The sequence below is a fragment of the Typopeltis vanoorti genome, chromosome 12 (assembly GCF_054136105.1).
Source record: "Typopeltis vanoorti isolate ZY-2024b chromosome 12, IOZ_Tvanoo_1.0, whole genome shotgun sequence".
Lineage (NCBI taxonomy): Eukaryota > Metazoa > Arthropoda > Arachnida > Uropygi > Thelyphonidae > Typopeltis > Typopeltis vanoorti.
Window position 1 is genome coordinate 44,116,145 of NC_143560.1, and position 14,343 is coordinate 44,130,487.

Genomic DNA, 14,343 nt, shown 5'->3' on the forward strand with positions numbered 1-14,343 from the left:
AAACATAAAATTAAACACTGAATTGAAATTAGAATTTCTAAATTACTACACAGAATTGTGGACAGAGAAATATTTTAAAAAAGACAACTGGCAAACAATTAACAAAAATGAAAAGGAAATAACTAAAGAAGAATTAGAAATCAGCCTGAAAGAAACAAGAAATGGAAAATCACCTGGAGAAGATAAACTAGGTTCAGAACTATATAAATATGCAGGAACAAGATTCAAAGAAAAACTCTTATTATTTTAAAATAAAATTTATTCAACTGGTATTCCCCCAATAGAATGGAAAAAAGCAATTGTGATTCCTATCTTTAAAAATGGTAATAGAGATGACCCTAAAAACTATAGTATCCTAAATTCCTGTTACAAAATATATAGCAGAATCTTAAATAGCAAACTAATGAAATATTCCAAAAACTTTATTTTAGAAGTACAGAATGGATTTAGAAAAGGACGATCATGTATAGACCCGACCTTTTGCCTAAAATTAATAATAGAGAAAAGAAGAGAATACAATTTAGAAACACATATTGCATTTATTGACTTTGAAAAAGCATTTGACAAAGTTAAAAGAAACATATTATTTAACATATTAAAAGAAAGACAAATATCAAATAATATCCTAAAAGCTATCACAAGTATATATGAAAATAATCAAATACAAATAAGATTAAATCACGAGCTATCATATATGAGAGAGATAAACCAAGGGGTCCGACAGGGATGTCGGACCCCTTGAAAGCTATCACAAGTATATATGAAAATAATCAAATACAAATAAGATTAAATCACGAGCTATCATATATGAGAGAGATAAACCAAGGGGTCCGACAGGGATGTCGGACCCCTTGGTTAAAGCTATTTAAGATCTAAATGAGATATCCAAAGATTATGGTATGATAATATCAACAGAAAAAACAAAAACTATGGCCTTTAAAGGACAAGATCCAGCAAGAACAAAAATAGTAATAGATAACAAGATCTTAGAACAGGTGAATTCATTTAATTACCTAGGATGTATGATCACACATGAAAATGAAAAAGATATAAATGTAAAAATTGCAAAATATTTTAAAATAACAGGTGTAATTAACTCTATATTTAAACCAAATCTAGTTCAAAAACAAACCAGACTAAAAGTATACAATACATTAGCTCTACCAGTCTTAATGTATGGAAGCGAAATCTGGACAATAAAACAAAAAGACAAACAAAGATTAACAACAGCAGAAATGAAGTTTATGAGAAAAACTGCAAAGTATACCCTATTTGATCAAAAAAGAAACAAAGAAATCATGAAAGAATTAAACCAAGAACCAGTAATAGAAAAAATTAAAAAATATAAACATAAATGGATGGAACATGTTCAAAGAATGAAAACAGAAAGGTTACCAAAACAAGCCTTAAAGTACAAGCCATTAGGAAAAAGAAAACCAGGACGTCCTCTTAAACGATTCAATGATGACTTCTAAGGCTGGAACATGCCATGCTAGGCCTAAATCCTTGATACACACGATGATCATGATGAACTTTTTAATTTTTTTGTTTGTTTCTTTTCATTTGAATAAAGAGAAATGCAATAAAAAATGCTGTTCACAAAGTGAAAATCTTTAGTTAATTGTCCATTTTCAGTGAATATTATCATTACAAAGTACTTCAATGAATCATTTAAATTTAATAGGTATTATCTAATGACACTCTACTAAACCTTTTAATACTATCTTCATTTGGCGATCACACTTTAATGGCAGTGACCTTAAGCTTATTATAAGTATACTTAGATCCAAAATTCAGTCTGTTAACTGTCTTTCTAAGTTGAAGATGATTTATGATTAGATTAAAGGCTGTGACTCATTCAATACCTCTGTTAAGTGCCATTATCACTTGACAGAGGTATTGAATGGGTCACAGCCTGCCAAATCTGAATTGATAAATTTAATTAATGAAAAAAACTAAAGAATTACTTGAAAAATACTTGAGTTTTTTTCAAATAATTTTTCAATGATTTTTCTATCCTTGCAAACAACTTTGCCACATATTTTCCTGGCTAAGTCATATCATGTGTTGTTTTGAAACCGGTACCATTTTCTCCAGTAATATTTGTGTACTTGAAAATCTATGGGAAGAATCTAAAATGAGAAGTAAGGAAAAAACATAGAGCGAGATGGAACAATTTCATAACAGAACTAGAAAAGGATATATTTAAGCCACAACCCAAAACCTATAAAGTAAAAAAAATACATGAATAAAGAAATAAAAGAAAAGATAAAAATACAAACAATACATTTAGAAAAATGGGTGACCTATTTCCAAAATCTCTGGACAGATGAGAACAATGAAAAAAATTTTATAAAACAAAGAATGACCTAATAGAAAATATCACAATGTTAGAACTGAAAATACAACAAAGAAGTTGTAAAATAGGAAAGCACGATGATAAGACAATATAAATATTGAACTATACAAAAATGCAGGTGAAAAATTTAATGAAAGACGTCTGAGATTTTTTTAATGTAGTTTGGATGTCTGGAAAAACTCCTAACTCTTGGAAAAAAACACTGGTTATCTCAATTTGTAAAAAAAGAAATAATGACAATTGCAATAACTATAGAGGAATTAGTCTGCTAAATACAGGGTATAAAATATATGCAGGAATATTAAAAGAGAAGCTAAATAGTATTGTAGAACAAAATGACTAGAAGAACAAAATGGTTTCCGAAAAGGCTGATCCTGCATAGATCCAATTTTTACTCTAAAATTGTTAATAGAAAAGAGAAGAGAATTTCAGAAAGAAACACATGGCCTTTATTGATTTATGAAAAAGGCTTAGACAAAATTAGCAGGCAAAAATTGTTTAGAATATTAACAGCCAGAAATAATTCGGTAATCGATTTTTTGGCCAGAAATCATTTCATGATGAGCGCACTATGGCTTGGTGCATTGTTGTGATGGTTGATCCACCTGGCAGGCCACAATTCAGGTCTTTTTCTCCGAACAAAATCTTGTAATCTTTTCAGCACCTGTAAATAGCATTGTTGGTTGACCGTTTGTCCCTGTTCAATGAATTCATAGTGGACTAGCCCCCTTGTGATCAAAGAAACACACCAGCATGGTCTTGAACTGCAAACGTGACATGCATACTTTTTTCAGATGTGGCGAACTCTGGGTTTTTCCGCTGCATTCTCTGGTATTTTGTTTTGGAATTTACTAGAAGCACCAGGTTTCGTCACCTGTAATTACCCTTGGAAATATGCTTATTTGCAGAAAGATCAGTCACAACTTGAAGCCAGCATTGCTTCTGTTCATTTGACAAAATCTGAGGCACAAACTTCGCAGAAATCTTTCATATACCCAATTCTTCAGTTAAAATTACCCTGACTGTTTCTCGATTCATTTGCAATTCATCAGCCATTAATCACACACTTAATTGTCTTTCAGACCTTACCAAATCTCGCACTTTGTTTACATCTATGTCCATCATTTTTGTTTCTGGCTGCCCACTTCTGGGGTCGTCGTTCACCTTCTCGATAATCTTTGAATTTCTTATGCCACTCAAAGACACTTGACTTTTTTTGCGCATCTACACCATATGCCACTTTCAACAGCTCCAACATTTCAGTAGCAGTTTTTGCCGATTTTCACACAAAATTTGATGTTAACATGCTGCTCCAAATTTTGATCACACATTTTTACGCCAAAGTTTACATGCAGATCTCTACTGTTTTTGCAATAGCCAAGTAGCAAATGGCTCTATTGGCTTGAAGTTTATGCACGCATTAGTTAAAACATGTACAAAGACGATTACTCACATGACTCCAACCAAATCACCACATGGGTGACACTACACTGCCGTTCCGGGAATTAAATTGTCACATCTCATCGCATATAGGAAATAAAATAGCACTTAAATTAGAACACATCTCAGAATGGAAAGATATATCAAGAGGAGTATGACAAGGATGTACCTTCTCACCTCTGTTTTCCAATATATATATATATATATATATATATATATATATATATATATAAATAAAATTATAACAATCTGGAAACAGTATAACCCATTTAGTAAGTATACAAATAACCCCAAAAATGGAGATAGATACACAGCTATTTGTAGATGATCAAATAGTATTAGCTACATCAGAAGATGATTTACAAAGATCATTAAATGATATCTCAAAGTAGTATGATATGACGATATCTAAAGAAAAACAAAAATGCTGGCATTCAAAGAAGAAAACTGAATAAGAAGTAAAATAGTGATAGATAATAAAATATTAGAACAAGTAAATACTTTCAAATACTTTGGATGTGATTTATCATATGAAGGAGAAAAAGACATAGACACTAAAATATCAAACTTTGTCAAAGTAAATGGCATAATAAATAATATATTTAAGCCATCCCTAGTACAAAAACACACTAGAATCAGATTAGACTATATAATGTCTTGTCAAAACCAACTACTATATGGAAGTGAAACATGGACCATAAAAAGGAAAGATGAAAAACTAATTCAAACAGAAGAAATGAAATTTCTCAGAAAAACAGCTGCATATACCAAGTGGGACCATAAAACAAATGAAGAAATTTTACAATCCCTGAATATAAAACCAGTTAATTACTACATAAGACAGTATAAACAAAAATGGATAGAACATGTAAATCGAATGAACAAAAGCAGACTACCGAAAATATTATACAGATATAAAATAAATTGAAAAAGAAGAATCAGAAAACCAAGAAAGAGATGGCAAGATACTGGAACAGGCCACTTGTTTGGATCCATGTTTGGAAGAAGAAAATCTATGGTTGGCCTCTGAAATTGCTGAGCTTGAAGTCTTTTTAAAAGTTTTGTGCATATATTTTTTTTTTTATTGGATATTCGTTTTTATTCTACTTGAAACTAAGTGGTAAGCTTCCAATTTCAGATCCCCTGTATGATCTTGTATCCTGCATTTTTTATGAAGAGATTACTCTCAACAGTAATGTAATCTATTTCAGTGGTCTCAAACTCAAATTGCATGCAGGCCGAATGCACGATGTGAAAGCAGCTGATGGGCTGGAATTTTTTTTTTAACAAAATGAGAGTGAATATATATATATATATATATATTGAACCGTACTAACCCCTAATGTTTGGATACCACCCCTTTATAACCTTTATAATTATGAAACCCTTTTATAACCTTTATAACTTACTTGAGAATAAATAATGACAACCTATTCTCTTTCTTTTATTTATTAAATTTTTCTTCGACACATACAGAAAAAATACATATGTTTGTATGTAAATAATCATAAACTTCCATTGAAATGCCATCAAGTGTCAAGTTGCAGTAAGAAATAAAGCAACTTGACACTTGATGGCGTTTCGATTCTGATAAAATAAGTTTAGTTTAATCCTTTATCCAAGTGTGAGCAAACAAAGTTTGCGCCTGAAAGTATCTTCAGGACTGGGGTAAGGTGGTACAACACCAGGGCAACTCGTTGCAAAGGTGGAGCAAGTTCTAACCAAGTGAAAAATAAACTTTCAACATCTTTCTCTAAATCCAGAGTAATTTATTAAAAAAGGGTGGCACACCATTTGGCAACTCCTGTAGGTAGAGATGACCTGCGAATGCTTCTGCCTGGTATCTCAGCTTGGGCCTGGCTCCCACTGAAGAGACCTCAATAAAGGTTGAAACTAGTCTGGGTAGTGGCCCTTCCCTTAATGCATAACATTAGACATATCCGCAAGGAGTTGTGTTTTGCATTATAGGAGGTACTGAGACAGGAGTGTTGGTAGCTTGCTCCACCTTTGCAACGAGTTGCCCTGGTGTTGTACCACCTTACCCCAGTCCTGAAGATACTTTCAGGCGCAAACTTTGTTTGCTCACACTTGGATAAAGGATTAAACTAAACTTATTATACTCTAACCAAGTGAAAAATAAACTTTCAAGATTCTGATAAAGTTTGTAGCCTGGAGAAAAATTACTAGAAACTATCTTCATCACTGATTGTAGATGCTCATCGGTCAATCGGGTTCCTTTCTTAGACTTATTAATTTTCAACTGCGAAAAAACTGTTCACATATAAATGTACTCCCAAACAAAGTGGTTACTCTTATTGCAAAAATTCGTAACTGAGGGTATTTATCTTTTGACAAGTACGAATAAAAGTTGATCAAATCTGTATCTTCAAATCTTTGAATAAGATTTATATCACACTGTAAATTAATTAGCTCCATTTGTAGATTTTCTGGTGCGTTATTCACGTTCATTTTTAATGGTAATGAAAATAATGTAAAATCGGACTCCAAATCATTAAAATCTTTAAATTTTTCTTCAAATTTTTCTCGTAATAATGCTATTTTTCTTGCATATTCTTGAGATTTTTCATTTGAAATAATAGGGCAGGATTTAAGATGTAGGAAATGTACAAAATTTTTTGATTCCAGTTGTGTTTCCCATAATTGCAATTTAACTTTAAAAGCTTTAATACAAGCATACACGTCAGTGATAAGTTTATTCTTTCCTCGCAACTCTTTATTGAGAATATTTAAATGGCCGGTTAAGTCGACAAGAAATGCTAAATCTGTTATCCATGTTTCATTATGTAGCTCGTCGATGGTTTTATTTTTTTGTCATGAAAATTTTGATTTCATTTATTAAATCAAAAAACTGTTTTAATACAGCTCTTCGACTTAACCACCTCACCTTGTTTTAATAAATCATTTCTCCGTATACTCACTTTCAATTTCTTCACGCAATGCAACAAATTCTCGATGATTTGGAGTTCATCCACGGATAAAGTTTACTGTTTTAGTTACTGTTTCCATAATATTATCCATCTGCAAACTTTTGGCACAAAGTGCTTCTTGATGAAGAATGCAATGTATAGTGCAAAATTTATTCGGAAATTTTTCTTCTTTCACTATATTTCTTAATTTTACTGCTGCTACATATTTTTTACCAACCATAGCAGCTGCCCCATCACTTACAAATCCAACCATTTTATCCCAACTTAATTTATATTTATCTATTACAGTTTTTATTTCAGAAAAAATATCCTGTGCACCAGTTTTTCCTTCCATAGGAATTATTTCCAATAATTCCTCAATTACTTCAAATTCATCAGTAACACCTTATACGAAAATGGCAAGTTGTGCTATATCTGTGATGTCAGTACTCTCATCAACTGCTATTGAGAATGCTGCAAAATCTATCTATACTTTTTTCTTTTAACTGACATCGTAAATCACTAGCGATTTCGTTAATATGTTTCGCTACCATGTTGGCTGACAAACTAATATTTTTAAATAATTGTTGTTTGTCAGGACAAAGAAGTTCAGCAGACTTAATGAAACAATCTTTAAGGAATTCGCCATCAGTAAATGGTTTTGATCGTTTTGCAATGATGTGCGCGAGAGCAAAATTTGCGTGAACTGTTGCTTCACTGGATTTATTTGCTTCAGTAAAAAAATTTTGTTGTCGTTGTAAGCCAGATTTCAGAAACTGTAACTTTTCTTCCCTCAATTTGCCTTCCAACATTTCAAATTTTTCTTCATGATTCGTTTCGTAATGGCGACGTAAATTGTATTCTTTTGGAACTGATATTCTCTTATTACAAATAAAACATACAATTTTATTGCGCACAACACCGCAAAAGTACATAATTTCCCATTTATCTTGAAAAACATGTCCTTTTTCATCCACTTTTCTTTTACTCTTTGTTAAAGACATGGCTTGCAGTTTAATCTATTAATTAAAATCACTATTATAATTTTATTTACAACTTTAATTCAACAAGATGAATTTTCGTATGTAAGCAACACTCAAAAGTTATGTGCAATTCTAAATGATAGGTATTGATATGATGTAGATCTAACAAGAAGCACAAATAAACAGATTTTATAAGCCGTACGTTAGTCTGTCTCCATCTATATTGCAATATGAACTGCGTAGCTGTGCATCGGAAACACTAGAATACTGAAGCGCCACCAACTGTCGGCTTGCAAACTAAATTTACTGATTGTAAATTGTAGATATGGACTGAGCTTATGCACACATAAGCTCAGTCCATATCTCTATATCTCTAAAATTATACGCACCGTATTTACAACAAATACATAATTGAAATGTATTCACAGGCTGTGTAAAATTGCTTCAGGGGTCGGATGCAGCCTGCAGGCCGCCAGTTTGAGACCACTGATCTATTTGATTTTGAGTGTTTTTTTTGTGTTTTCTTCATGTGTTCCCCCCCCCCCCCCCCAAGTTTTATGTTGGTGTTAGTCATGACTAGTCCATTTCCTGAACAGGAATCTAGCAGATACTATTATTATTATTAGCTTTACTCTTTTCTTCAAATTTTCCCAAAAGATTTCTTGGGAAAATTATGAGAAAAATTAGATCTCCAACAAGAACTGGTTTCTCTTTATGTCATTCGCTGTTTCCTAATAATCCCCAGTTTTTTTGTTTTTTTTCCCTCTCTTACTAGAACCTTCTGCAGGAACCTAGGCACAAATAAGTCTCATTGCTGCATTTTTCATTTTGAAATTTGTCTATATCACTGTTGAAATTGCCTGTCATTGAGGAAATTTACCTTTTGGTTATTTCCTGATTATTTTGTCTGAATATAACATCTTATAATTATTATTTAGATTTTTTTTTTTTTTTTATCTCAATAACTTCACTTATGTCCACATAATATTTCTGCAATTCTTCTGAAAGCTCCACTCCTTTTCATTTGCCATTAATTATTATTATGTTGATGGTTCCTGTTTTCATCTGCTGAGTTTAAGGTTGTTCAGCTGAATTTTCAGTGTTTGCTCTAGTTTCTAGACAAAGATAATGAGGGTCTTATTAAATTAGTGATAGCCTCAACTGCCATGATGTTTGATAAAGTTGTATCATCATATTGTATGCAGTATAAACAGTTAGAAATACAGTTTGGTTAAATAAGTCCCAAATTGTCAGAAGATGACGAACAACTGGATCGCCCTGTCACGGCAGCAACCGAACAAAACGTTGCAAAAATTAATGAAATTGTCTGCAATGATCACCGATTAAGCATTTGGATGGATAAGGATATTGATAAGGAGACTGTACAACAAAGACTTAAGCGCATAACCACTAGGCTAACCATGTGGACACTCTACAAGTAAATTGTAAAGATAATCTCTATAATCTCTATTAAACTTATACCAATGAGTAATGCAGCTGTATGCCAAATAATATTTGAAAATTAGGGATGAAAGAGTTCTGCCTTCTATCTTTTGGAAGTGAGCAAGCATTACAGAGTTTTATTTTATTTTATTTTTTTAATTTTTTCTATTTGAAAATAGAATATTTTTATATCTCAGTAGGACCACTTGATGGAAGAAATGATAATGTTCTCAGCTGAGAGTTACACACACACACACACACACAGCATTTTTAACACACAAGTAACAGTCCAGTTATTTAATTAGAGTTGTTAGAATGCTACTTAGACTAATTAACTAAGTAAATTGGTAGTGTTGTTACAATTCTGTTAGTTACCTATGCATAAGAAATTAAATAACATTTAACTAGTGTTTGTAAAGAATGGGTTTAAAATTGATCTAGAAATTTCATTTGATGAGTGAAAGTTAATATTTCATTCATTCATTTTAGTTTTATTTGTGTATCAGTTTTCACTCTTTATTATTTATTTATTTTTAAAAAAAATTTTATTTTATAATTAAAATGCAAAAGATAGTAATTTAATAATTGTTTATTTTATTTGCAGAGAGAAGAATTTTTTGAGGTCACCAAACACTTCAGGTTCTATTGATACTATACCAACTATCAATTGTTCTGCAGTTAATAATGATAAAGATATTTCAGTGAGAACTTCTTACAGTCTGGATTCATTATTGAAAGTAAATTCATCTACTGGTATTGATGATGAGGAAGAGGATTTGCATGAACTGCCTTCATTGTCTTCTTTATTAAATAGAAATGGAGGAGGTGAGAAATTTTCTGACACAGCAAATGATTCTATTGCAGAACAAGAAGTTAATAGTATAGACAATAATTTGATACCAAATGATTCCATTCTGAATGGCTGTGATGCTATAGGTAAAGGAGACAATAGCATTACCAGTAATGATAAATGCACTGAAATGATTGAAATTCATAATATCAATGCTTCATTATTAGACCATAAGGAACTTTTGAAAGATGTACAGAAAGATACAGCAAATTGTCCCTTTGAAACTGCTTACCCAGATAATAATATGACATTTTCTGAGAGTGCAACTGAAAACTGCAGTTCTTCAAGTCCTTTGAAAGTTATAACTAATTTACCTAATACATATTTAGAAAAACACTCTGAGATGCTGATTTCTTCGGAAGAAATGCAGAATCAGGATATTTTTCTCAAAGAGTCTGGCGTATCTGTAACTAGGATGTCTGGTGATGATCAAAGCATTGTTGAGAAGGATAAAAAAACAATTTCTTTTTCAGATTTAAAAGCTAAAGTTCTGGAATCTGTTCGATCCTTTGTTCCAAGACTTAGTGGCAGTCCTGATTCTGTTATAGAGCTTGAGAAAGAAAAGGAAATGCCAAAAAGAGGGCTTGAGCTGTTTATGGAAAAGTTTATCCATCACACCAAATCTACTGCCAAGAATCGGGAATCTAAAGAAGTTCACCTAAAGTAAGTTTTTTTCTGATTTTTGAGTTTGTTGATAAGATATATTACTAATATAAAATCCAGTTATTGTTACTTCATTTAGGAACAGCTAACTTAGCATTGCCTGGAACTGCAACTTTAATATAAGGCATTTTTTCCAGGCAGACATATACAGCTCTTAGATGGCAGGATTTTTTACTCCACACAACTCCTATGAATACACAAACAAACGGAGAAAGAATTAACCACGCTGTCCTAATAAACTTTTGTTTTTGAAAACAAGCCAACTTACATTGTCATAACTGGCTGCAGGATATATGATCAAACTGATGGTGGTAGTGGCGATTTCATTTATATGTAAATAGACTGTTCTGCAATTCCTTATGCAAGTCAAAATTTACTTAAGTTGGATTCTCTCCCTTCCCTCGACCTTTCATAATCAACTTTGTCATGTCAATGCGGAGAACCTACCAGGGCTTCTCACCTAATGTCCAATACTCACCTTCTTGTGGTGCACCCTGTTGGGTATCTACTTTGATACTGAACGAACGAGGATTGGCTGGCAATTTGGGATTTAGCCGACCAAATTGTATTCTTATTGGTTAAACCAAAATAAAAAATGATGGTACAACATGAAAAAATTTCATGCCGGCTGGGGCGTCGCCCGGTTAAACAAGACCCCCGTTGTTTTCGCCAGGGAACCAGGGTGAACAGCGAAAAGTCAGCTACTGGAACAAATCTGAAAACAAACCCCAACTCAACATCACCAAAGTTAAAGATCGGTACTATCAACGTAAGAAGCCTGAATGGCAAAGAAATGGAGCTAGCTCAGGAATTAGATAAGTACCAGATCGACATAATAGGGGTGACTGAAACAAAAAAGACCAAAACTGGTGAGATCTTTCTGAGCAATAAATACAAAATGTTATATTCAGGCAATGACAATCAAGGAAAAGAAGGAGTAGCCATAGTATTCAACACAAAATACGAGGCTAATCTTCTTGAATGGCAGTCACTCTCTCAAGTAGAGTAATGTGGGCAAATATGAGAATGGGGAACTGGACAATGAGACTTATTTGTGCCTATGGTACCACAGAAGGTTCTACTAAGGTAGAAGTGGAGGAATCTTTTTTGACGCTTTAGAAAAAGCAACTGACACAATGAAAAAGGAAAAGTTGGTCCTTGTTAGGGATCTAAATAGCAGAGTAGGAAATGATTGTGAGACATACAAAAATATTTTGGGAAAATTTGATGAAAAGAGCAAAGGTAATAATAATGGCAAATATCTGTTGGATTTCTGCTCAGGACATGGACTGGTTATTACTAACACCATGTTCCAACATAAAAATGTGCACAAATTCACATGGAGAGAAGAGGCTAGGAATAAGATAAGTCTCATTGACTATGTTATTGTTGATAGTGATGTTTTCTCCCTAGTGCAGGACACCAGAGTGTACAGAGGATTTGAAATTGGAAGTGATCACTATTTAGTCTTCAGCAGGATAAAATTGAATTTCATATTGAAAAGAATAACATGTAAGAAAGTTTTAAAGCGAATAAAAGTTGAGCAGCTCTCAGATGTGAACTGTAGACTAAAATACAGAAAGATTATTGAAATGAAAGAGTTTGAGAACAGGAATCAAGCCTTGGAGATTCAGTGGCAAACTCTGAAGAAAACATTGATTGATTCTGCCAGAGAGGCATATGGTGAGGTTGTGTGCAAGGATAAAAAAATCAGAACTCCCTGGTGGACACAGGAAGTTAAAGAGGCAGTGAAGGAAAAGGAGAAAGCATATCAAAAGTTCCTGGCAAATAAGTCAGCTTTTACTCTTACAGAATACAGAGACAAATGTAAGAAAGCTAAACAGTGTGTAAAACTAGTTAAACCAAGTCATGGGAGGATTTTAGCAAGAATATAGAAAATAAATATCAAGAAGGTGGCAAAATATTCTGGAGGTTGTTGAAGAAGCTTAGAAATGGAGGAAAGAGTGCTGTAAAAGGAGTTAGAGATGATAAAGGTGACATGAAAACAGGAGAAAAAGATATCCTCGAAGTATGGAGTAATTACTTTGAAAAACTGCTAAATGAAACAAGCAGTGATGACAGCACAGTGATAAAAAAACACTGACCAGGCATGCAGTCAGGAATACATATCCATACTTGAAGTAGAAAAAGTCATCAAAGGCTTGAAATGTGGAAAGGCAGCAGGAGTAGATGATATTCGACCAGAAATGCTGAAGTATGGTGGTATAAAAGTCTTACAGTGGCTGCACTGCATAGTTCAGAAAGCCTGGACAGAAGGGAGAATTCCCGATGATTGGAGTAGAGCTCTCATAGTACCCATATATAAAAAGGGAAATAAAACTGAATGTGAGAATTACAGACGTATTTCCCTACTGAGTGTTTCTGGCAAGATCTGTGCAAGTATATTTGAGAAACGGTTGAGAAGAATTGTGGAAGAAAAGCTTGGTGAAGAACAAGCTGGATTCAGGCCAAATAGAGGCTGTCAGGATCAGATCTTCACTTTACGACAAATAGTCGAGAAAGCATGTGAATATAACAAAGATCTGTATTTAAGGTTTGTCCATTTGGAAAAGGCATATGACAAGGTGCCAAGAGAGAAGCTATTCAATACGCTGCAGTTATATGGTGTCAATGGGGCATTATATCAAGCAATACTTAGTCTTTATTTGAGTTGTAAGTCAGCAGTTAGAATTGAACTAAGTATAGGAAGATGGTTTAATGTTAAATCTGGTGTGAGACAAGGATGTACATTATCCCCTCTGTTATTCATTATCTATATAGATCACGTTATGAAGGAAAGTGGTATTAAACCTGATATCAAAATTGGAGATGTTAATGTCAGCTCTTTGCTTTATGCAGATGATGTTATACTTCTAAATAAATCCGCTACAAGTCTGCAAGATTCTCTGACTAAATTGAATAGCTGTTGTAATAGATATGGTATGAAGGTCAGCAATAAAAAGACAAAGACAATGAAAATAGGCAGAATCATTGAAAATGTCAACTGTGTTGTGAATGGAGAACCTGTGGAACAAGTAAAACATTTCAGCTACTTAGGCACGATTTTTACTGAAGATGGTAAATTAAATATAGAAATAGACAACAGAATCAGCAAAGCTGGTATGGTGGGAAGTCAATTGAATAAATTCATATGGAGTAAGAGAGAAATTAGTCGGAACACTAAATTAGCTGTATACAAGACAGTGTTCAAACCAGTTTTAACTTATGGATCTGAGAGCTGGGTCAGAAGTAAAACACTTGACCAAAGACTAGAGACCGCAGATATGAGAGTCCTGAGAAAGATTCGAAGCATGAACAGATGGCATCAATTGCAATATCATATTAAAAATGAGGATATTAGGAAAGAACTTGACATTGTCAGCATCCAGGAATGCGTTTGCAGAGCTAATCTCAGGTGGTATGGTCATTTAAATAGAATGGGAGAGGAAAGATTAGCAAAACAAGTGTTCTCTGCCAGGTTGGCAGGAAAACGACCCAGAGGAAGACCAAGATATAGGTGGATTGATACAGTACAAAGTGCCTTAGATGAAAGAAATATAAGATCTGATAATTATGGAGTCTTGACAAGTAACAGACTGATTTGGAGGAAAATTGTAGATAGGAAGTTAGTAATGATGTAATTTTTTCATGTAGTACTGTCATATCCTGTACACCCCT

The 14,343-nt window shown here is 33.2% G+C and overlaps 1 protein-coding gene across 2 annotated transcripts in view; it reads left to right on the top strand.

Moving 5' to 3' along the window:
• The window catches only part of LOC150100741 (uncharacterized), a 207,183-nt gene that overhangs the window by 30,825 nt on the left and 162,015 nt on the right, over positions 1 to 14,343 (top strand). For both annotated transcript variants that reach the window (XM_090401717.1, XM_090401718.1), the window contains exon 6: positions 9,757 to 10,665. In XM_090401717.1, coding sequence (XP_090257843.1) covers positions 9,757 to 10,665 — 909 coding nt within the window. The remainder of the gene's footprint in view (positions 1 to 9,756; positions 10,666 to 14,343) is intronic.